We start from the raw sequence: 25,912 nt of genomic DNA on the forward strand, positions 1-25,912 counted from the left end.
TGTGTTTCTGACAAGGGTTGAAAGTTTCTGCCTTTCATATCCACAACAGTCCAAGGCAGAGCGTTCCAGAACCTCACCAGGAAATGTAGGTGGAAGAACCTCCTTTTGCTCCTTTGGAACCTGCCACGAGTGAGTTTCATTTGATGCCATTTCCCTCCACTGCTGGAGCAGCAGTGGGAAGACATTCCCTAGGCACCTGTGCTATATGTTTTACAGGTTTTTGCCATCCCTTTCTTAATGATTTTCTTTTCCAGCCTGACAACAAACAATTTCTCCTTGCTGTATTTCGACAGACTAAGGTTATTAAATAAATGTATCTTTCAACTGACTCTTTTTGTTTTGAGATGGTAGAATACCTGCTCTACTTACAGCAAGACTAAAACTTTGGAAAAGCAGAAATCACAGATACTTTGGAAAAGTAGAAACCAGAGTAAAAACTCTGTTCAGCTTTAGACAAACCATTATAGTTTTAACTGCTTATATGCCTTCTCAAAATGTTAGTATCAGCTGCATGATAAAAGAAACATGAGCATGAAGAGCAAGCACTACCCTGGAAACATCAAAGAATTGACAGACAGCTTGCGGAGCAAGGGCAGCGAGGCACTGAGTGCAGATCTTTTGACACAACAAAACACCCCAGTGTTTTTTTCCTGTTCTGCACACATGAAAAGATTTCTCAGTTCCTTGCCTGAAGAAATTAATGATGGTGTGCTACAGTCAATTAAAAATTCTGGACCGAGAGAGTAGTTTCAGACCTCTAATGCCAAGTGCCATCAGAGTCAGTCTGTGAATGCCCTGGGCACAGGCTGAAGCATGGCCTACAGAGTCCTTAGGATAGAGCCTATGCAGCACAGGTGATACAGCCTTTCTGGCTGGTTCAACAGGTACTAGACCAGGATCTAATCAAATTTCTAGGACGTTTGTAGAAACAGCAGAAACCTTCAATAAATATTTTTATTCCATGCTTTTACATCTTTTATCACATGAAAGTGAAATGGTTATCTCCTATTCCATTCCTTTAACCAAACTAGATGCTAAATATTACAAGATGCTAAAAAGCACAAACACTTTAAAATCAGCCAAAGACAAAAGTGCATCTAATTCCTTGAACTGCAAATGGCCACAGTTGGGAGAGCGTTTGAGAGAGGAATTGTACTTGCTGTGTTTGTATTCTTCTCTAGGGATATGTTGTGGTCACAGCAAAGATGGGATTTGGGCAAGATCAAAGGCTTACTCAGGCCAGTTTTGTGAGCTGTCAGTCTTTTGCTTTCTCACCCTACTACTGGAATAATCTTTCGGAGGCATAACAATGCCTATGGGACAAGGATCTGTGCAGCCTGCCTAATTCCTTCCCTTGCATGGTTTGCCCTAACAGAAAAGTTCATAGCTCCGTGCAGGTCTACACTCTTCTACTAAAGTTTTAACTAGAAATGCAAAAAGAGTGTTTCAATACTTCAATTCTCCATTCTGGCCTTGATCTAGTTGACAAAACTCCAAAAAGCACCTAGCAGAACCAGCATCTCATCAGCCAAGGTTTTGAACATATGTAGTTATACTTTATCTTAGAATTCCATGAATAACTGGAAGAGATTACTATTAACATTAGTAAGACAGTGTCATTCTTGAGGCTGCAGTTATCTTTCTATTATGAAAATTCAAACATTTCAAATTTTTATAAATTACTAAAAAGCAATTGTCATTAAATTATGCATTTTTATCTATGATTTTCACAAGATTTTTTATCAGTGATGACAAAAAAAATGGCCAACTTGCAGGTGGGGGCAATGACGACAGTGTGGAAGGAACGACATGATGGCAGACAGTGTGGAGGTCCCACCACACCTGCCTGTAAACAGATGTGCAAGGCTGGTGAGACAGAATCAGAGACCAAGGAACAGCTGCAACACTACAAATTCTGGGATACAAACATCTTTGGATAGCTTCTATGGCTGTCACAGAACGACAGCTTGGAAGGCAACAACAGCAGTCAGGAGGCTGGGGAAAGCAATGAGGAAGCCTTCTGCAAGAAGATGAGCAGCAGAAAGAAGGCTAAAGAACAAGCCAGGAGTGGGTCTGGTTCTGCTGCTCACGTCCAAAGCCACAGAGAAGGCTCCACGCTGTCTCTGGCTCCATTGCTCCGGGCTGAGCGCGGCCCTCGGGCCCCCAGAGCCCCGAGCCCAGGTCAGGGGGGCGGCAGGGCTGTGCACAGGGACCCTGACAGGCTGCACAGACAGGACGGCTCCTCAGCACGGTGAAGGTGGGCACAGGGAAAGCTCTGCTCCTGGCACGGAGTCACACCGGGCAGGGGCACAGGGGGGCATTGCTGCGGTACCAAACACACTGGCAGGAGAGGACCTGGGGGCCCTGAGGGACACACAACAAGGGCAGAAGGACTCTGAGGGGCAAGGCAGCCATAGCAAAGGTCAGCTGCAAAAGGGGCTGCATTAGCACAGGTTTTGCCATCAAGCCCAGGAAAGAGGCTCTTCCTTCCTACTCCACGCTGGTGGAACTGGATCTGGACTAGTGGGCACAGGACCACAAAGATGTGACATCTTGGAGCAAGGCCTGCAGAGCACGTTGGGGGCTGGAGCACAGACCTGCCAGGAGAAGCTGCAAGAGCTTCCCCAGCCTGGAGAAGAAAAGGGAAAGGAGGTTGCCCGGGAGAGTGTGATGGCCATGGGGACTGGTGAAGCACAGACAGGGCCAGCCTCCCCTTGGAGGTGCATGACATTAGGGTGAGAGGCAGCAGAAACTCACTGCAGCATGGGCAATTCACTCCCTATAAGGAAGTGATTTGGAAAAAAAAACCTCTGACAGAACAAACAAAACACATTATGGTATTAAAACCTTGGAACAGGCTGCCAAGAAATGCTCTGGAGTGTCCATCCTTGGCTGGAGGTATTCAGAACCCATCTGGACAAGGTCCTGAGCAAGCTGATGCAATTTGAACCTGTTTTATACAACAGCTGGCCAGCAAATCTTTCACAGGTCCTATTGTCGTGCACCTCCAGGATCTCAGAAAAAGCCCAGTAAATAAAACTGGACCTATTGCAGGCAGGAACAACTGGAGCTGCATTCTTCACTGCTTAAGCAGGAAAAACAAAACAGTTTCAGTAATCTTGATTTAAAAAAAAAAAAAAAAAAAAAAAAAAAACAAATAAACAAACCAAACCTCCAATAAATAGAGATTTGGCAGCATCTTGAGAATTAGGCTACCCAAGAATTTCTGTCTTTGAGACAGATAACAAAATCCAAAACCTCTTCCTCCCCCAAGTTTGACAAGTTCAGTTTGATCCTTGGCCTTTTTTACTACCTATGGCAGATGGACATAACCCACGCATTTCACATGTATTGCTGAGAACCAGAATTTTTATCTTAAGTGGCAGTGACTGAAGCCTGACTTGGCAGCTACTGCACAGTTTCCCTACTGAGAATCTTTAGACTATAGCTTATTGACACAAGTATCTCTACCACTGAGGCTTCTATGGTCAAAGAAAGACAGCTAAGGGCTGACATTCCTTATAAATCATAACTGTGCAACCCTACAACCCCTAAGAGAGAGTGGTTTGAGGAGGATTTCTAACTGACTACTACAGGGCCGGTAACATAGTCCAATAAAACGGCAAAAGCAATCCATGTTCTTGGTCCTCCTCTCTTAAGACATGGCAAGCCATTGATATTGCTAGGTCCCCTCAGAGGCACCCTTCAGGCTGAACAAGGCCAGTTGTCTCTGTCTTTCCTCATGTGCTGATCCAGTCATTCAATCAACCTGAAAATCATCCACTGACCTTAGTCCAGTTTGCCAATGTTTTTCTTGAATTCAGGATCCTAAAACTAGACACAGTGCTCTAGCACTGAGCTATTGAGTATGGAGCAAAGAAGGGTAATCAAGTGCCTCAATCTCTTGGCTGTGCTCCTGGACACAGAGCTCTGGACACTGTTAGTCATCTCTGCTGACAAGACATACCTCCTGCTCACACTCAGCTCACTGTCCAACAGTGCCTCCAGGGCCTTTCCAGCAGTGCTGCTTCTCAGCCAGGCAGTCCTCCTCTTTCTCAAGGAAGAACATTTGACTTAGTTGACTTTCACAAAGTTCTTGTTGGTTCATTCCTCCAGCATGTCCACAAGCATATCAACTGGTTTCCCCACACAGAGATTGGTCCACCTGTAGATTTCATAAGCCAGCATGGCACTGCCTCCTCCAGTGGCAAGGATGCTGGACTGATCAGCTGCTATGACACATCCCTGCAGCACTCTGAGCAACCATTAGCCACCTTCTCAGCCTCATCATGCACCCACATGGCTGTCAGCCCATTCAGACCAAAATGTCCCAACCTGAACACAAAACTATTACGTATGAGAGAGTGGCCTTGAAAGGACATTGGCCAGTTCTCTCAGCTCCCTCAGATGTAGCCTGTTGGTTATCATGGAGTTGTACGGGTCAAGTTTCCTCAACGAATCCCTGGCCCTATCCCTGTCCACTGTGGCCTGTACCTCTTGGATGTGTTCACTGATCACAGGGCACGGGAGGCATCATTAGTGCAGACTGAACAAAGAAGGCTTTGAGTGCTTCAGACTTATTGTCTGTGTCATCACTGGATCACCCAGCCCGCTCAGCATGGAGCACACATTCTCCTTGGTCAGCCTTTATTACTAGTGCAATAGAAGAAGCTTTTCTTCTCCTTGATGTCCCTTGAAGATCTCAACTACAGCTGAGCTTTGACTTTGCTGATACCATTCCCTGCAATGCCCAGGCAATTGTTCTAAACTCCTCCTTTGTAACCTTGTCCCTGCTTCACTTCTTGTACATTGCCTTTTGACATTGGGACCAGCACTGTGATTACCTAATTCTGGGCTCCTCATAAATCTGCTCGTTTTCCTGCATTTAAAGCAGGCTGCTCTTAAAGGTCCTTAAAGACCTCCGAGATTCCTTGAGACATTTTGCCCCTCAAAGCTGCTTCTCAAGGAATCACACCTACCAGTCCCCTGAATAAGGCAAACTCTGATTGTCCAAAGTCCAGGGTTTGTACTTGACTACTCTCCTTCCTCATCCCTGGCAAGATCTTTAATTTCTCTATTTCACAGTTGCTATATCCAAGGCTACCACTGACTATCACACCCCTAACCTCGTCTTTCTTACATGAAAGAATGGCAGATCCAGGTGTTCCTCACCTCTGGCTGGCTCAGATGAAGAAAGAGGTGGACAACAGCCATGCAGTGACCAACCCACAGCAGGACAGCTATTATGGCATGGGATCTGTGCAGAGAATTCCATATGGTGGTCAGTGAACAGCAGCAGCAAAAATTGACTAAATATTTGTGTAAAGGAAAATGAAGTAGAGAAGATGAAAAGGAGAGGACAGGTGTAAAAAACCTTGTCAGCACAGCTAGACAAAAAGTCCTCAGGAATCTGGGGCTGAGTGAGAAGAACAGCAGCCAATACTAAGAGACAAGCATGCCACAGAAGGAGGGGCAGTTTGCTGTTTCAAAGTTGAATTCCACTCTGCAAGTTAAACAAGGAAAAGCAGAGATGGACACAGCTATATGAAGCCAGAATGGTTTTCAGCTGAGATTCCTGCATCAGAATGGGTAGGCAAGGAAGACAAAAAATCAGAATGGTGGATCACATTCACATCTCCCTGGGAAAAAATGTAATGACTCAATACTAAGAGAAAATAAGACTGACCAGAAGTAATGAGGAGGCAAGGCCTGGAGAAAGAGGTACAATCTGAGGTGCAGTCATGTGTCCCTACAGACAGTTTGTGGTCTGAGGTTGAAATTGAGGCACAGCTGTGAAACCCAGGTCACAAAGGTAACATTAGCTCCAGAGATTTAGGAACCCAGCCATGAATGAAGATGCCTGTGAACTTCTCCAAAACTGAATGAGGGTTTCAGCGACAGCCAAGTGTGAACAAGGGAAAGATCCAGAAGTGAGGAAAATAGGGCAGGAAAGAGCCTGCTGGACAGACCTAGAGTCAATGTTAAATACACTATAAAAAAACTAAGCCTTGTTATGTTACTGTATGTCAATGTGAGTGTAACCAAAGTCCTTGTGTTAAAACTGCATTTTAGACAAAATATATGCTGTCAATACAATCAACCTGCATTTAAGTAAAGTATTTGACATACAGTCATAAAGGGAACCACTCCTAAAGACTGAAAAATGGGGGTTGGAGCAAGACCTGGTGTAGGAAAAAAGTGTTCTTGTACAAAAAAGGAGAAGTATGCTAAGAAAACTTAGTAATGATAAATTTGGGTGTCACTGTCATTGCAAGGAAGAGGATAGTACAGAGAATGTAAGGAAGCTCAGAACCGTATAATGGAGATGGCATCATATATAGAATTACAACACATAGGATCATGCCTCAGAGTCTAAATCCTGCTCTAATATGGGAATTCATCAGTTGCATATGACAGAAAGCAGAAATACTTGTATTAGCCAATCACAGAATGACCAGAGGCTGTATCAATGTGGAAAGGCCAATAAAAAAAAAAAAAGACCCAAACAAACAAACAACAACAACAAAAAAAAAAACAAAACAAAAATCCCCAAACACCCAAAAAAGCACAGCAATCCTAATTTGTAGTGCTATTTCCAATAGAGCTAAAAATGCAGGAACTGCATCCAAGCATGGTGGATACTGGCAATCTGTAATACTATGTATAGTTCTGGTTTTTTGAGAGGTAGATTTAAAAAAGTTTGAAAAACATTAATTTAACCAGGATCAGAGAAAACAAATGACTAAGAGGATTTCAAGAGGGGAGCCTCTCTAACTTAGCAAACTAAAAGTACTTCCCTTGCCGAGCCTAGCAAAACAAAAAAAAAACCCAAGCTGCCAGGTCAAAAGTATGTTTCAGGTAAGGAACCTAACTAGTTTTGAAGTGGCAGTTGTGTCATGGCTTCCAAGACAGATGGAACTAGACTGGAAGTGCCAGGATGTCCCATGCTACTGCCTAATCCCATCTTCCTACGTGCACAGTTTGCTGGGTTGAATTTTTAATACAATTATATTCCTGCAAAATTAAATCCTTCTCAAATAGTTGACCTGGAGTGGCTCAGGGATCCTACCCAACCAGCACAATGCTCCAGGACTGCGGCACAGGCTTGACCAGAGAGCCTGGAAATCCAACAAGAGGTTACCTGTGCCAACTGCTGAGTCATTGTCGTAGCAAGGAACAGTGGGAACCCACCTCCTTTCCACTACTACATAAGACCATTTTCAAGAGTCAAATGTATTTAATGTCTTCCCCTCTTCTCTTCAAATTTCCCAGAAAACATAAGCAAGACTCTGCAAAAAATCTGTGGGTAACAGATGCTGACTGGCTGGAAAACATTCCAGAGGTAGTTCCAGAAAGCTGGAAGTTTTACCCATGTTTCACATGCATTCTACAGCCACCAGTGCCCACCTTCCACTTGACAGGACAATGATGTGCACAGCATTTCTTCATCCCACAGATGGTGTAAGGGATTTCTGACACACTAACTGCAGCCTAACAGAGTACCTTAACCCAGACAGAGGTCACATCATTGATACCACTACTGCAGCTGCACTCATAAAAATCCCACTGCAGAAGAGACTTCTAGCAAATGCCTTATTACTCCATCAGTTAAAGATATTGGCTGGCAGCAACAAAGATACTGAAAAGCAAGAATATTTGGTGACAGCATGGTTCTGAAAGCATCTATAGAGATTTCTGACACACCTATGTAAGGCTCCACCTATTAAAGAATTATCATGGACTTGGTAAACAGAGTCAGTGATCTTCTGCTGGCAAAAAAGTGTGATTGCCTCTTACACCTTTTAATCTTATAAAGGCAACACGCAAAATAAAAACCAAAAATATAAACACTCCTACAACCAACCAACCCAAAACAAAACTAAAAGCATCTTGAAATGGACATACATTTCCAGCAACAGCCTCACTATACAGAATGTATCATTGTCTGTGAAAACAGTTTGTGTGGGACAGACAAAACTGACAGTACAAGAAACTTAGGTTTCATTATAAAAAAGGCACAGACCACCAGCAGAGCAGGAATGAGGCTTCAACATAATTAGCAGGGAGGCTGCAAGTGATTCAAAGGTCTGGGTTTAATGGTAGCTTAGTCCCTTCAAGACAGCAACATAAGAGATCTAATGGCTTACATATGAAAGGCTCTGCTTTCAGAAAGTGGCAGGAGTAACAAGACAAGAAGTGATAGCATAACATCAGGAGTACCAAAGTGGCCTCACCTCTTTGGATGGCTGGTAGTAGGCACCTGTGAAATGTCACAGAACTGACTTTGGATCGTGCCAGCAAGTGGGCTCGCTTTAGCAGTGGAGCTTGAAAACTTGAAAAGGATATGGAGGAAAAGGACATACCTGTCCAAGGGATTCTGAGCCCAGAAAAAGCACCAGAAGTCAAAGCAGCTTAGATTAGGATGTGACAAGGCTATGTATTTTGAAGCCTTTAGGGACCAAGCAGTTTCTTGTGAACTGTACTGAAGAGGATAAAGAAAAAGTATGGGAATAATGAGAGAGGAGAGCAGAGAGAAATCCCAATGTTTAGAAAGGAAGTAGAAGATGTAAGCACTGAGGATCAAACATAGGCAGACACCAAAAGCCAGACATATCCCCAGGGATAAAAGAATTAGTAACTCTCCAGACAATACCGACCCCTCGGACTCTGTTGTTTACACAGGTTCACTTCAGCCCTATGGTGACACAACCATAAAAATCATAACCTGGCAGCTGCACTGGGCCAGAGACCTGAGTGTGCGCCCAGCCCTGGAGGTACAGCCACACTTGGAGCGGGTTTTGGGCAGGCTCAGCAAGGAGCAGGAGCCGTGCGGAGCCCCGAGGGCCGCGCTGGCAGCCCAGCGCCGCGGAGCCTCCAGCAAGCGGCAGTGCTGGCTCGGCTAACCCAGGCGCGAGGCCGCGCAGGCCGGGCTGCTCCGCTCCCAGCCCCCAGCCCAGCCTGCTCTCCACTTGCACCCACTGCCTACTTACTTTTTAATTAGATTTTTAAACAAAAAGTGAAAGAATTTTCTAAAATTCCTCTAATTACACTAAGATGCTGAACTGATTGTGAAGGGAATAGGAAATGAAAGCGACTCACCCTCTGAGGGAGAATTTTGTCAGCCATCTTCCTCCTCTTGGCACTGTACATTTTTTAAAGAAAAAAACACGTTACCATGGTGACAGATCTAGGAGTAACGAGGCCACCTGCTAAATTATCCTGACATCTCCACATGCTGGTGCACAGCTGTGCATGCATCAGCAAAAGGGTCTCACCCATGCCCAGGACCTTGTACCCCTTCTCTCAGCAGCCTGGGGAGGCAGTTAGGTAAGAACAAATCAGGTCTATCTGTTATGCATCCTGGAAAGAAGTCTGTAAGTTCTTTGATCACAGCATCTTGTGTGGTGCAGGGCGGCAATACATGCAAGTGCATGTGCACACACTGCTCCTAGGCACAGATAAGCGTGCAGAGCACAGTCTCACATGTGGCGTGCACAGACACACCTACGGTGTGCACATCTGAGTGGCTGAGAGCCTGCAAATTGGCAGATCAACTTGTTCAAACAGACAACACGCATTTATTCCATCATGCCCAAAATTAAGTGCTGAAGAACACACATACATGTGTGTGTATTTCATATGATTTATGAAAACACACGCATATTCACATCCTTCCTTCATATGTACATACACACTTGTTTTACTTATCATATTTGCATGAGTGATGGATAAAGGTGGAAGACCTTACATTGCCACATTTCTTCATCTTTATGAACACAGATGTGGGAAGATGTATGTGTGCCTGCAGTGTGTATACATACTGTGTCCATACCCATACAAAGGCACATTTCTATAGCTATGCTTTTAAAAATATACTTGTACTTGTGTACATAAACACACATTTGTGTGTGCCTGAGAAATGCTGCTGTCAGGAAGACTGTCTTCAGATTCTAAGAACTGATCACACCCACCAAACCTGTCACCCAGCTTCCTCTAACAGGGGCCAAGAGGGAATTCAGGTCCCATCTCTTTAACTTGTAAGGCCTTTATGTTAAGCAGGAGATTAATCACTCCGTCTGTGAGGGACAAATGAGAGAAAGCAAACCAGCTGCTGTCACTCTGCCATGTCACAAGGACCCCCGTCCTTTTCCCACTGCAAGTCTGTCATCAGCCGTGTCCACATAAAAGCAGTTTCCACACACTGATGTGGCATGGTCTCTTCCTCATCATTTGTTAATAATGAGCCAGGGCTGAAATACCAGATTCTTGAGACTCTCCCCCATGCCCACATAAGCCAAGGCTGAGGAACTCTTTGTGCCTGGAGGTACAGTGGACAGAAAGTTCAGTTACACCCAATAGGTGTACAATGTCCCTTTTACAAGGGTAGGAATAACGGGAATGGAATGTCACATGGTGTGAAACTCCAACACCTTCCACCGCTCACAGAAAGAAATCTGCACTGAAACACTTCACTGAATCTGGAAGGAAAGGCTGAGCAAGCCCCAGCCTCCCAAAGGGATTGGGATATGCATGAACCTGCAACAACCCCATAGGCTTGCAAATAAAAAACAAGACAAAAACAAAGCAACATCCCCTAAGAATTTGGATCTCAACCAGTTCTTCAATAATCTCTTACAGAAATGAGATTTTTGTCTCCACCGAACCTGCCAAGAAAGGACAAGGGCAACTTTCTTGGCCCATGCTAGAAAACACGGAACTGATTTTCCCCCCAGAATTGGACCCAAGGTGCCAGAAAAGTGTGCCTGAAAAACACATAATGGAAAACCACAGGGAGGTGGAAATGAAAAAAGGGAAAACAATCAACACAATAGTTGAAGGGAAGGCACAGCAGAAGAAACAGAGAAACTCTCTGAACACCCAGGCAGCACTGGTGTGAACTGGACTCAAGGCAGTGGAGATCACTGCTGGCTCTCAAACTAGAAACACTGAAGTTAAGAACAGGGGAGGGGAACTTTTTCTGTGAGTCAAGCCACCAACTTTTATCAAATACGGCCCTCTAATGCTCCCCGGCGACTAGTTAGTGACTAAAGTTTACCTTAATTATCCAGCAGGGGCAATTTGTCAGGTTATATCCACCCTAGGACCTGAAGCATGGGCATTATTTTGTGGCATTATTTCATGCAGTTTCTTGGAGAACCTCCTGGGAGGTGCTACAGAATGTGCATTTTGGCTGGTGCTGGGTAAGGTCTCCAAGAAGTACATGCACTGCTTGTGCTCATGTGCTGCACTCACACACATTCCTTCTGTGTTCAACCTTTTTCAATTGTAATGTATTAATAGTCTCAAGATCAGCGTCCTTTCCAGATGCATCCCAGACACAAGCATTCCCAAATCTGGCTTGCTGATCCAAGGTATATAACCTGGACAGAGCAGGGCTCCTGAGGAACTCAGCTCAGGGAGTCATGTTTTACCTACAGCTGGATTCCCTGACACCACCAGCACACTGCCTGAAGCTGTATATACATCTACAATGATTCTGCAAAAGGTAGCCCACACAGATGACTGCACCCTATGTGCGTGTGGACCCTACTCAACACTCAAGACTGAAGAGGTCTAATGTGCTGCAAAAAGAAATTAGTTAACCTATTTAAGAGAGAATGTATTCAACAATGTGCAAGGTGGGCATATTTCAAAAAGAAAGTTCCACACAGAAATCCCTCTAATTTTATGAAATACTTCCAGTGCATATTTATTTACTTTGTATGTAAAAACATTTGGGACAACTGCAAGTTTTATGACCTCTCTTCTGAGTGACCATAGTACAAGCATTCACATGACAAACCAAAGTTTTTTCTACTTGTGTCATTTACAAACTATTAGGTTAGCCAGTCAGAAATCAGAGCAACTACACAGAACAGGCAACAAATAATACAGTAATTGTACTATATTAGAAGAGAACTGGTCATTAATTCTAAAGGCTAAACATACTCAACAAATTCATGGCCTGACAAACCTGCAAAATAAAAGCAGAATAACTACAAAACCAGACATTATTAAAGGTTGGTTTGTTGAAGACCATTCACAAACAAAAAAAAGGTAAAATTTACTAATGTTTTTCCTGCTTAAAAAACTGTCAGTACATAGATCTTCTGTCTTATTTGTTCTTAAAAGTCGTATCTACTGCTAAACAGGTACCATCTTTGTCTCCTCAAATTGTCCTGCTGTTTTCTTTCCAGAACACTCACCTCCTAGCCCGGTTCTGAGTAGCTTGCTGCTGCTGCTGCACCTGCTGCTGCACCTGCTGCTGCTGGACCTGCTGTGGTGCAGTGCGTTTTCTTGTTGTTTCCATCACAGTCTGGGGCATCCCAGGTCGCACCGAGGGGCTTCCGACATACGGGGGGCCTGGAGGACCCATGGGAGCCCCCTGATGGGGCATCCGAGCTCCTGATGGCATCCCAGGGCGCTGGAGGAAAAGCGACACACAAAGAAAAGCCAGCTTGGTTCCCCTTTCTGCAGCTGCCAAGACATTTGTACACGATGTGACACAGGCCCCAGCAGATTCCCCGTCTGACCACCCCGATGAGCACCAAGCAGCAATACAAGGCACACAAGCTCTGTGACTGGTGTATCTTGGAAATCATGAAGAGGTATCCAGGGATAAAGTAGACAGGAAACAGGGAGGCAAAATACTAGGCTTGGGAAAACACTCAGTGGTCAATAGCATATCCAGACCAGGTTACACCTGAAAGCTCTACCTTCAGCCTGGATGGGAACAGCCCATGGCAGCGCCACGCAGTCAGCACTGGTGCGGCTCACTGCTGCTGCGAGCACACTCCGCTGCATGCGCTGCACCGCCGAGCAGCATCACAGTGGTGCAGCTCACGTGCTGCTGTGAGCTGCGAGCACACTCCGCTGCATGTGCCGCACTGTCAAGCAGTACCACAGTGGTGCAGCTCACGTGCTGCTGCAAACATGCTCCTGCTGCATGTGCTGCACTGCCGAGCAGCACCACAGTGGTGCAGCTCACTGCTGCTGCGAGCACACTCCGCTGCATGCGCTGCACTGCCGAGCAGCACCACAGTGGTGCAGCTCACTGCTGCTGCGAGCACACTCCGCTGCATGCGCTGCACTGCCAAGCAGCACCACAGTGGTGCAGCTCACTGCTGCTGCGAGCACACTCCGCTGCATGCGCTGCACTGCCGAGCAGCACCACAGTGGTGCAGCTCACTGCTGCTGCGAGCATGCTCCTGCTGCATGCGCTGCACTGCCGAGCAGCACCACAGTGGTGCAGCTCACTGCTGCTGCGAGCATGCTCCTGCTGCATGTGCTGCACTGCCGAGCAGGCGGATCTGAGCAGCGGCAGACAGAAACCAGCACAGGCAAAGCACCAGGATAAATATTTCCCATTGAGAGCCTTCTACTTCGCCCACACCAGAGAGCAGTGTAAGCTCATAATGCAACACGAATCCTTTATAAAAAAGGTCATGTCTCTGATCAAGCCTTTAAAAGAAAAAAAAGAGAAATGGATGTGGTAGTTTGTCAACAGCCCCTGTAGGCATTCTAAAGCCCTGGCATTTATGTTGTCTTCTGCATGCTCTTGAGAGACACTGGGTCAAATCACAAGCTTAATGCTGCACAAGACACCCAGTAAATCCAATTCTGCATTCTAAAAGCTTATAGCCATCAAAGAAAACCACCAGTAAAATAATGACTGCCTGTAAAATGCAATTCGAAACAGAGAGATGAGCACAGTCTCATCTGAGAATTATCAATATATATATGTCCACATATACACAAAAATATAGACACACATACTCTCTAGGCATTTGAACCAGGATGAAAATAAGAATAACTATACAGCAAAAGTCCTCTGAAAGCCAAATCCCTCTACAAAGTCTTTTAAGGAAACCAAGAGGCACTGGCATCCATTATGGATAAACAATTGATTAAAGGACAGAAATGAGGCAAAAGTGATTGGTTCTGAAAACAAAAGAAAGGCACATGTAAACTTCTACTGGGACATCTCCTTTTCAGCATATTTAAAACAACCTGTGGAAAAAAAGAACCAAAAAAGCCAGGAAAAGCCAATGAATCGAAGAAGTTTGTTGGTAATGCTAAGTTATTCATGTTGACAAGGACGAAGGCCAGCTTCAAGAACTGCAGAAGGACTTTATGAGACAGAATGAATGCTTAAAAGGAAGATGCAAATGTAGTTCAAGGCATATTGAACTGAATTGCAAAAGGGGAAAAAACAATCCAAGAATCACAGAAAAAGCAATGGGGCCTAAGCTGCTGTCCAGCAGAACCTTGTTTAAACAGACACTTCCAGAAAATATTGGTTCACTGGTTACTAGAGGTCGAAAAAATCACAAAGAAAAGAAATAAGAGTGGAGGGAACAGGGGATATCAGTGTGCCATGGCCAGGGTGTGTCCACAAATGAAGGTCTGTGTGCAGCCCTGGCTCCTGCAGCTCAGTGATAGCAGAGCAGAGCTGAAACAAGGACAGTGAATGGCACAGAAATTCTTAGCATATGGAACTGCATCCAGGGAAGTAAAGGTAAATAAATACATTGTGACTTTTCATCTGGAAAGAGGTGATCCAAGGTGATCCAAAGGGGCATTTACAGAGCTCTGCAGAATCATGTGTGGCCTGTGGAGGACAGTCAGGTATTGAGTGATCACGGCCCCTGCCAAAATAGCAAACCCTGGCCATCAGCAGAGGGGCCAGGCTCACAGACCACTGGAGGGGTGAGTTTGTCACACTGTGGGTATCAGCCTGTGGAACCCTCTTCCAACAGGGTGCTAACAACACAGAAGACACACTTGGCTCAATAGCTGCACACTGCGAAGTACTTGGGAGAAATACACCACTGGACTCCAAAATGAGATCTGTGCACCCCTGAGGGCACGCAAACCAGTCCACTGGGAAGAAAATATTTAGTGTACAGTCAACATATATCATTATTTTTAAAAGTTTATCTCATCTTTATATCATAATTTCTATGATTGCTAAATATTTATATATGCATTATAATAAAACATAGTTCTAAAAATAATTTGGACCTGCACCTCCAAATTAACCATCCAAAGCCACTATAGCTCCCAAAGCCCCAGCTCAGGGTCGTCCCTGATCACCACAAGTCTGAGATATTCCTGATGCTTGTACCTATAAAGGAGACTGGAGAAAGGAGAGGAATGGATGATCAGCAAAGAACCAATATGGGCTATAACTGGTACGGACAGAGAAGCAAGGCAGGAGGGAGGAGAGTCACCAGCACAAGAACCCAAGCAGGCGAATTCAGCAAGTGTCCATGTAAGAAAGCAATGGCAGGTGTGAGAGAGCAGCAGGCAGCAGACAGACCAAACTGCAGCTTTGTGCAAAGCTCCAAATGCCTTCTGCCATAAGCCTGGAGCCCCAAAAACAGCGGGAAGAGAACGGTGCTCTCTGTTCCTGTGTATGAGCCCCAACCCTCTGACCCAGGCAGAGTCAGCGGACAGAAACAGCCCAGAAAATGCTTCTCTCTTGAGCCTGCATTTAGGATCTGTCATCTGTCAGGCCACACACTGTGGCCTCCTTCCAGCAAAGGGCAGAGCACAGGGCCAGCTGCTGCCTGTCAGTCAGCTGGGGACAGCTGACAGTCATTCAGAAGAGCCCAGACCCTGAGCACAGCCCTCTCATGGAGACTGACTGGCTACATGGATAAAACTGAAGGCCCACTTTGGTGCTGCTCTAAAGGACAACTTAGGGCTTGAAGAACAAGGTCAGCAAGCCCAATCTACTCCCAGTCTTGGTCTTATGTTTTTGAACTTCCTTCAGTTTCCTTCGTTAAGCACTAAAATAGAGAAACAGAGAAAGGACAAATATGAGAGAAGAGAGGCAGCTCTAGAAAAAGAACATTCGATCTCATCCCTTGACCGCCTCATTTCTTCAACCTGTTCTCATGTTCCTACTTCTGAAATCACTCATAGATAAAGTATTACTCACTATGCAACTGTCTTCCTGCTGCAAGCCCACCAGACTCCCAAGATACAGAAATGCTTTATCTTTTTAAACTTTGATAAATGAAGAACATACAAGCAGTATCTCACCATACCTAAAAGCTTATTTTCCTCTCAAACATGTGTGATACAAGAGACTGATTTAAATATTTCAAATTTTTTACAATAGTGACATTAAAAAAGAAAACTCTTCATACTAAAGAGTATTCCAATACCCTTATACTTTTGAAAGAGATCTTGAAGGTGCATCTATCTACAGGTTAGGATCTGTCTCTCCCCCTCTTCCTCAGCAGGATGGAATCTATCATAAACAAGAAGCATCCATAGGAAACACTGCAGTGCAAAACAGCACTGTTACATCCTCCTTCCTGGAAAATCATCTACCTGAGAGCCCCATCCCTGACCCACCGTGTTTGTACCCACGGTCCTATCTCCTTTTTACCTCCATTGATTATATTTGTATGTATTATTCTGCACAAACACCTCACTGGATGGAGGGCAAAGCCACTGCTGGCCATAGAAAATGAGGAAGACCACAGCCTGTCCCCAGCTGAAAGGATGACTCTCACAGCTCTGAGAAGGTGAAGCAGAAAACAGAGCAGCACAGCATCAAGGCAAAGACACAAAGGCACACATTTCATGCAGGTATACTGGTCTCCAAGAGTTCTGCCGATTGCCTGTATACATGTGCTCTGGCTACAGCTGTTCAAACCTGAGAGTGCCGTCAGTGCAGCAGAACACCACCCTGACACCTGCTGCCACAGCCCTTCACTGCTGTCCATGGACAGCTTCCTAAGCCGCGTTTGGCTTGCCTGCTGTCCTCCTTGCCTGAACTTCCTGTCACATCAGAGCTCTGTCTCTGTCCTCTTTGGCATCCTTAAGTGAACTTCTGTCTGACAGCAGTAATGAGACAACATTAGAGTAGTGTTTTTCTATGTTCTTCTACTATGAAGTTGTTTCTCAGGGGATGTGCATCACAGCAGTCAAAACACAGGAGAAAAAAGGAGTCCTGTCTGGACATACCAGTAAGAGGAAAATAACCTGGAGAACTGACAGGTGAAAGAAAAAGAAAGTGTCAAGAAAAGTAAAGCAAGAACACCCACAAGAGGCCTCAGAAAGACTGAGCAGAGAGCCAGGAGTTGCTGCATTGCAATTGAGTGCTGAGCTGCACCTACAGCAATCTCCTGTCCTGACAGACTCCATCCACCTCAGCACCACACAGGCGGCTCTTACGGTCACCAGCTCTGTTAACAGAGACACTGACAGATTCTGAGAATAACCACCACCACCACCAAGTATACAAAAAGCATATTTCTTAACTAAAAAGACCCTCCAAGGAAAATGGAGAGAGATTGTTTGAAAGGGCCCAGAATAACAGAACAAGAGAGAAGGGCTTCATACTGACAGACAGTAGGTTTAGATTAGAAGAAAATTCTTTACTTATGAGGGTCATGAGGCCCAGGTTGTGGCTGCCCCATCCCTGGAAGTGTTCAAAGCCAGGCTGGATGGAGCTTGGAGCAATCTGGTCTAGCAGGTGTCCCTGCCCACGGCAGAGGGGTGGGACAAGAAGATCTTTAAGGTCCCTTCTAATCCAAATAATTCTATGAATTCTATAGGGCATAAACATAAGCAAGAGGAGATATCTGATGCTGTCTAGAAGTAAGAATGAGTAACTAGAAGTACATGGAACCCTTAAGAAATTTAGACTAGATTGATACAGTGTGATGGCAATAAGTTTCTGACTGCACAATGGTTTCCCAACTGGATGTGTTGTTTCAAAATGGGCTCTTAGAAGTGCAACAAATAAAACTGGTATAAAGCTTCTCTCCTCCCTAAAAATATAGGTGTTACTTCATGAGTTCCCCTTTTTAATGTCTATGAATCTTTTAGAGGTTTAGTAAGCTGAAACATGAGTATCACAGTTCTTGCTTCCTACCATATTCACCTTCCTCCATTTCCCAAAAGCTCTCGGTATGTAAGTCCAAGTGTTCCAGGTACCACACACTTTAATATAATATTCACAACAATCCAGAAGTCTTTAACCAGGAAAACATTCCATTTACAGAACTGTGAATTGGAACATGAGATTAAGTTCAGTTCTATTTAATGTATGTCTGTTCACAGTTCAGAATGATCTGCCACCAAGTTCAAGTGGTGCACTTGGATGCAACCAAAAGAAAAAACCCAAGAAAATCTTTGGAATTGAAACAAATAAACCTTACAAACCAGCTTTGAGTTCCACCACTCATCTCATCATACCACTGCTGTGATCTAATGTATAGAAGGGATTTTGTGTGAAGAGCTACCAGAATGTGCCTCTTGAAAAGTACGGCTTTGGGAGGGAGAGGAACAACAGACATCTGCAGCACCATGACTGGCTTGTAGAAAGAAGAAGCTGGTCAAGAGCTTGTTGTCTCTTCCCTTACAATTATCAAACAACAGTTGGCAGGATCAGATAATTCCTTATGCAAGATAAGCTGAAAAAAATTCTGACACAAAACACTGACTGCTAGAAGCTTAGTAGGGTTCAGGAAGATGGCACTAGACTAACATCCATAAATAAAATCCACATAGAGGCACTACACAGAGGGCAGCTCTGGGTCAAAAAGCTCCCAAGCTCCAAATCAGAGTATTCATATGAAGGATCACCAAGGTTTTGCCTTGTTCCTGCACTTCCATGCTGCCTTTCACTGCCCCCGTTCTACGCGCGACACTGAACTAAACGATCATCTGGCTATTTTCATAGTCCTACAGTATTTTATTTTTTTTAGAAAGAGAAGAGCAATTCAAACATCTCACAGATCCACTGTATCCACACACCTACATTGTTTAACAAGCCCATATTGCACAAAATCACATTGATCTCAATTAAAGCCTTGACTAGCATTAATGATTTTATTCTCTTCGTTATGCATCAACATTTTTCTACTTGAAAGTCTGAAATCAGTCCATGGCTAGAAAAGGACAAACCTTCAATCTATACCAGCAGCTTGCTCACATAGTTGAGCGTTGTACAAGGTTTTCACTCTAGCTGTCCCCTGCAATTACCTTCCCAATCAAACTCCTTGATTTCTTCAGGCTGCCCTACTCGCCCCAAGTACCTCCTTGTTTGCCACAGCGGGGAACATGCACTCAGCAAAGCAGTGCCTCCATTCCAGACCCCGTTCCCTGAGGATGCCCTTGCAGAGAGAAGCACGCAGGGAGCTCTGTGGTAGAAAGTGGAACAAACTGTCCAAAACAAACAGTTCATGAGGCTCTTTTCTAGCCATGCCAGCGTTAGCTGGCCATAATCTCTGCACCTCAGTATTGCCAGTAGTGATCTCTACAACCCTGTGACTGAGTGAGAGGAACAGTTTCTGTCTTAAGACTAAAACAGAAAACTAAACACACAAACTAAAAACACCTTTCAGTTTTGGGAAAATATCTTTAGTTTTTCCCCTCCTAATAAAATCCCATAATTTTTATAATATACTGAAATATGAGTCCTTGAGGTCATGCAGTTCTTCCTCCTCTCGAAGAAGTACTACGAGTATCTCCATCATCTTTAATAGACGTTTACTTCTTTAACCAGTACCCAAAAGCCTCCAATGACAAAGATTTTTACAATTTACATAATCAGTCTCTATACTTAGAGATTATAAATAAAACCAAAAATACCCCTATTCCCTCACTGAAGCCTTCAGAGGTGTCCCACTACTACTGCCCTCTGAGTTTCCAGTATTTTGGCTTTTTAGTCATACAGATTGCAAAACCAGAAAAACATTATTGTAAGTATATGCCACGGATTTACAATTGCTTCTGCATTATTCCCTGCCCCACCTTCCAATCAGGCTAACAGCTGATGTGATTTCTTATTAGTTAGACACTAGGCAGCTCACAGGACATCCAAGCCTTTCTCCTGAAGAGTGACATTTCATTTAAATCCACCCTAGGAGATGTATCAGGAGATGCAAAACTCATATATGAAACTCATTGTTTACCCCTTTTCCCCAATCACTGATAAATGTGTTATAGATCCACCATAGCCATCAGACCTGTTGTTTAGTCTGTTCTAACACTGACGAGTTATCATATATATTAAATATTTGTTTATATGATGGCATGCTCTGACACTTCTTTCACAGCTGTAAATGCCATTTCATATGAGAGAGTTTATGTATTCACCATAAAATCCTAAGACCAAATTTGAGAAGTAGATAGCCAAACAAAAAGAGGACTGAGGATAAGGAAAGCAGTCACATCAGCAATATACAGGTTTGTATGAATTAGCAATCTCGGAGTGGAACTAATATTAAACTGTAGAGATTAGCAGGAACTATGAAATAACACCTATTAGCAGAAAATAAATATGGATAAGGACTTATATTGCCACAGAGAGCTTCCTAAGCACAGCAGAGAGGACAAAGACCAAAATCACTATGGGAGAAGGTGATTTGAACTGACAGCAAGTACATTGTAAATACAGCTATGACTCTAGAGTTAAGAAAGGCACATAGACCTTTATAGGGGTATCTGGTGGATAAAAGGCAAGAAGATTGGCTTTGGAAGGAAGATAAAGTGGGAACAGGAAAAGGACGCAGCAGCAGATGAAAAAGGTCAGAACAACGGGAGAAGAAAATGAACCTCTCAGCAGGTTCCTGTGTGCAGATGACACAGCCAAGGTCACCAGCACAAGGCACCAAGCAAAGGCTCCTCCAATCCAGTCACAAGAGGACAGATGTCTGGACAAGAGGTTTGACAAGACCAGCACGACGGACCTTCTCAGGACTAAACAGGCAGATACCTGTTTGAGTAAGAAAAAGACAAAACAGAAAGAAACAAATAAAAAAGCAGGGGAGGGAGACACAGGCAGGAACCATTTAAGGGATCCAGCCAGCAATGAGGCCTATGGTAGGGACCAGAGGATAGAGGAAACTGAGATAAGTAATGACCTGCAGCAAGACTAGTAACTCGTTCAACAAAATGCAAGGCAACAGCTGGACAGCTAGAGAAATGTCAAAAAGACTGCCTGAAATGTATTACTGGAGAGCAGAGAATGCATTGATAAAAAGATAATAAACATAAATGTGGTGACTAAAGCCATATTTGTCCATACAAATGCTAGAAAAACAGAGGAACAACAAAAAAGCACTAAGTACAGCATGAACCCTTTGGGGGGGGGTGGGGGGGGATTCTTCCCACAAAAATGATGTGCAAGACGCTGATGAACCTGAACAGGAGTAAAAGTATACTAAAAATAAATAACTGAAAGAGATTTAACCTTTCTAAAAGCCCAACTGCTAGCCAGAGGTGTAACAAACTATCAAGGTCTCAAGAAGGAGAGAATGAAGCATCCCACTTGAGACTTTTAACCTTTGATTCATTCACCTTTCAGGGGGATCCCTTCTGCCTGGGACAAATGAGGAAGAAGTCATCACCTCAGCTGGCAATATGGAAAAGCACAAAAGCAGAATCAGGTGCACAAGAGCAAAGGGCAAACTGACCTTAGCCAAGGAACATATGTTTCCAGAAAGATCAAGTGAATCCAAGAGCAAAGTGCCCATAAGAAATACTGCAGAATTATTCTGTTAATTTAAGTGTCAACAAAGAAAAAAAGATTTCTCACAACATTCTACCTCTGTTTGCTTCTCCTCATTTTTTGAGGGGGGAGAGAAAATAATTTTCAATAACCAAATTAAATAATGTTATCATAGAATAAAAAAATTAGGCATTTGGAGAAGAGATTGGTCCCTGAAATTAAAGCAGATTCTGACTCCAAGAAATTCCACTAAAGTCTGCTATGCAACTTGATTTTTCAATGAATTAATTCAGGTGTTGACACACTTTGGGTAGTAATAAAACAGAGGAGCCAGCGCTAGGCAAACTCAAGGTAATGGCTGGCATGGCACATTCTCTTATTTGGCAGGATACAGGGCCTGGAGAGATAAAATGAAATTATAGCTTTTTTCATCTTTTTAAAGTAATGGAAGAGTGACTACCCCAACTGAACCTGAGATGAGGAAAAAACTAAAGCAAAGAACAAACCAGGCACCAAAGCAGAACTAAAGGAGATAATAATGAAGGAAAGGAGAGGGTGATACAAGAGGGGCTCAGGCACCAGGACAACAGCCAAGAAGCCCCAGCCTCAGCAACAAGAAGCAGGAAGAGATATACAGATATCCAGGCTAATGCATACATTCAAGTAAGATGCCACTAGCAACAAAACTCCCAGGGCAGAAAAGACAGACGTTCCTGGCATCCAAATAAGTAATGGAAATGAGTTCTGCTATATTCATTCCAGTATAAATTAAAATTTTCCCAGGCTTAAGAGCCCTGCATGCTGCTTTCACACGAAGGCCAGCTAGATGTGGAATGAGCAAATTCCCATAACTATTTTTGCCACTCTTCTCGATACTAAGGAGGAGCACTGGTGTGCAAATGCCAAGGGAAACTTTAGAAAAGGCAAAATCATCCCATCTGCCACCCTCCCAACTTGCTCCTGGTTCCGCTCAGATCCAGCCATCACAATCCAGGCCACCTTGACAAACCCCCAACTAAACCACTGCTACCACCTGCACAGCTGCTCTCCGCCACCCCGAGCAGCCACCAATCCCGCCCAGCCTGCTCCTGCTCCCTGGCATGGCGCCACAGCACCTCTGCACAGCTCCCACCACTGCACAAGGCCACCCCAGAGTCCCCGGCCCTGCCACACCCACCACATCCAGGATCCAAAGGACACACACAAGAGCCCTCACATCTGGAGTAAGCCTGAATCGAGGAGACAACTCAATAGCCTGCCTGGAGCCCCACAGGTTTCTATGACCTCTGTACAAGAGCCCCCACCTGATGTCTTCAAAAAGGTGTCACAGGAGATGCCAGGATCCTCAAGAAAGAAGGACTTGGGAATATCAGCATCCAAATAATATTACATTCCTTTGGGCTCTTTAACAGCCTTATTTCTGTTCAATGTGTATCAATGCTAGAAATCCAAATGTTATAAATGGTGACTGCTCTCAGACACTAGAGTCATTTAAAGAACGTTTCCAATGGCAGCAAAACAGGGTGAGCATTTCCCCTTAAATGGAGATCGAAGACCTGATTCTTAAACAAAAGCTGGAACATTTTTAAAAACCTGAAGGATTGCTTTAATTAAGCATGGCACCCTGAAATTCTCTCGTGGGTGAGTTTCCATAGACTGTTACAGACCTGCAGAGCTAATCTCTTCAAGCCCCTGAAAGTCACCTGTTAAGTAGCCAGAGGATACAAACGAGCCAAGACTGGAGACAAGAACCAGAGGCAGCACCCCAAGGCTTCATCAGGCTCTCATCAGAATTGTTTTCCAAAACACAAGTTTGATTACAGAACAAAGTGTCCTACAAGCCCATATGGGTTAGATCCAGTGCAGATTCTGCACCATGATCAGGCTGAAAAGCATGCTATTCACCATTCAAGGAGAATCACAGCAAAAAGCACAGCACACATCCCCCCAGACACAAGCCTGTATTAACAATGAATCAGTGCAGAGGCTGGGGGTTCTACAGACCCCAGTGTTCTCCTGGTGAGGTAGCTACCAGCGCCCCAGGAGCACACTGCAGGAGCTGATCCAGCCCAGCACAGAACCTCCAGTTTCCACTCATCCCTCTATTCAGAGCCAGCCAGCTCACTAACTTTCCCGACTCACCACCCCATGGACCAGAAACTCAAAAAGTTTGCTTTTCGTAGCTTTGCGAGCCCCTCCTGTAACTTCATCTGTAGCCATCAGGGTCTGCTCAGCCTCTCTCACTCTCTCTCTTCCTCTTTCTTTCCCTTTTCTGCCTTTTTCTCCAACTCTCCCCTCTGAGTCCTGCTGGGCTCTCACACTTCTAATAGCACGGAGTGGGGAGGGGGCCCCTTCAGGGCCTTCCTGACGGCCCACTCGCGCTCAGCCTCAGCTGCTGCATTCCTCCACTGATAAGCCAGAAATAGTTTGTGCTGCCGGGCTCTGTCTGTTTACTCTGCAGGGACAGAAAATCCAGCTTTTTAAACCTCTCTGTCCAAACAGCAGAGATAAGCAGGAGGCAAATTGAAAAACACGTCTCAGTTTTCCCTGGTAGTGCTGCAGCCTCTCCTCCTCTGCATCAGGGATGGGAAATTCTGGGGCAAGGGGAAGGGGGAGGGGGCAACTTCAGCAGTGACACAGAGCTCAGCACCTCGCAGGGCTGTTTTCCCATTAGAAAATGCATCAGGCGAGCAGTGGTTTTCCCTTGCTCCCACTGCTCCTCCTGCACTGCATTTCCAGGCCCTTTCCCCAGGGACCTGGCAGGCAGCACACAGAAACATTCGCTGGCAGCATTTCCAGCATGAGAGACGAGAGCTAACCCCTCTGGACAAGAGAGAAGCAGCGGGAGGCCGGAGCTGGGAACAGGGAGGGACAACATGTGGAAGCGAGGGGAAAGCAAGCGTGTGAGATCAGCAGAAGGGGGTGGGGGGCAGCATGGCGGCGCAGCTCCCACGGCTTGTTTCCAACCCCCACTCCCGCCACCTCTCCCCAGTGACCACGCTCGGGATGCTCCAGAGACCCCAGGCTGACTGACAGACGCAGGCAAATTATTAACACCGCAGCTGCTGTAAGACATCAGCAGTTCACTGCTTGTCACAAAAAGCCCTGCACGACAGCGTGTAACATCTCAGGACACTGCTGGGAACGCGAAGCCCAAGGGGGGAGGGAGAAGAGAGCAGCAGCCCAGCCCCTGGCGACGCTGGCAGCACGGCGGCCATTCCACGAGCAGAGGCGGCTGCTCCATGATGGCCGAGCCCGCAGCGAGGGCCCGGGGCAGCGATCTGCTTCCCGCAGCTCACAGGGCCCATCTTCCCTGCTCTCCCTCAACACAGCAATAGGCGAGATGTTGCCAGGATACAAGAGGGGTTTATTCTATTCCTCTGCTTGAAATTCTTGTTTAGGGGCTGTGAATTTTCTGGCAGGACTGCAAACAACAGGATCAGATCAAAAACAAAATTATTCTGCCCTCATCCAACAATGAAAACAAGCACAGAAAAGACACTACGTTGACTAGCAGCGAAGGGCAAGCCATGAAGGTCACATGGCCTTCTGAACATGGGGTGACGACAGTGACCTCCATTGATTTTTAGGGCCACCCCAATCTTAAGTGCTAGCATGTGGCAACACCCTGAGGAATCACCGAAACTCAAGGAGGGTGAGTGTGATTATCAGCTCCCCCTCTCAGCCCCTCAGAAGGAATATGCCAAACAAATCAACATAGCCTTGCCTTGTTTTGTGCTGGAAAAATTCCTTAAGTTCTAGCTGAACTAAAGGCACATATAATCTGGAACCATCTGCTGCATGTCTGGTGAGCATGGTCATGTCAGGTTAACTTGATCTGGAGGGCCTTTTCCAACCTAAACGACTCTAAATTCTACATGCCAGTTTGTCTAGCAAGGCAGCACGCAGCTGGTAGCTGCCATGTTTTAGACCTCAGACTCACACAGGAATGCTGGCTCCCATCATGCGAGCCCCTTCCCTGCTGCCGGCAGTCACCGTGCACTTTCCTCACAGTCTGCACTAGCTGTGGGTGCCGCACTGGCCGGCGGTCTCAGCAGTCCCGACCGTGGAGGGCACCGGCCCCGGCCCGTGCGGCTGTTTCCCCCCTGGCGGGGAGCCATGCGAGCCCCCGCCGCGTGAAACGGCACCAAGGCCGGGCGGCAGGGCTCCTCCAGCAGCCGCCCTTACGGGCCCGGCGCGGGCAGGGGCGGAGGCGGCTCCAGGCTGCGGCGCGGCGCGCGGTCCCCCCTCGCGTCCCCCCGCGCTCCGTCGCCAGCACCATCGGCACCGAATGGCAACGGCGCGCCCGGCACGGGCAGGGCGTGCGCCTGCCACGGTCCCGGCCCCGCCACGGGCGGGCGAGGACCGGCCCGGGCCAATCCGCCTGCCCGCGGTCGGGCCGGGCCGGGCCGGTCGGGCAGAACCGCGGCGGGC

At 45.7% G+C, this 25,912-nt stretch overlaps 1 protein-coding gene across 5 annotated transcripts in view; it reads right to left on the bottom strand.

The window, feature by feature from the left end:
- SMARCD3 (SWI/SNF related, matrix associated, actin dependent regulator of chromatin, subfamily d, member 3) overlaps positions 1-25,912 on the bottom strand; it is a 74,550-nt gene that overhangs the window by 26,369 nt on the left and 22,269 nt on the right. For 2 of the 5 annotated variants that reach the window (XM_063159857.1, XM_063159772.1), the window contains exons 3-4: positions 12,207-12,424; positions 9,100-9,142 (exon numbers count right to left, since the gene is read on the bottom strand). In XM_063159857.1, coding sequence (XP_063015927.1) covers positions 9,100-9,142; positions 12,207-12,415 — 252 coding nt within the window. In that variant the 5' untranslated portion in view covers positions 12,416-12,424. Of the gene's footprint in view, positions 1-9,099; positions 9,143-12,206; positions 12,425-22,782; positions 22,919-23,620; positions 23,821-25,912 lie in introns of those variants that run through there. The other 3 variants (XM_063159942.1, XM_063160033.1, XM_063159689.1) reach the window with 3 other exon arrangements.

This window comes from Melospiza melodia, chromosome 1 (assembly GCF_035770615.1).
Source record: "Melospiza melodia melodia isolate bMelMel2 chromosome 1, bMelMel2.pri, whole genome shotgun sequence".
NCBI lineage: Eukaryota > Metazoa > Chordata > Aves > Passeriformes > Passerellidae > Melospiza > Melospiza melodia.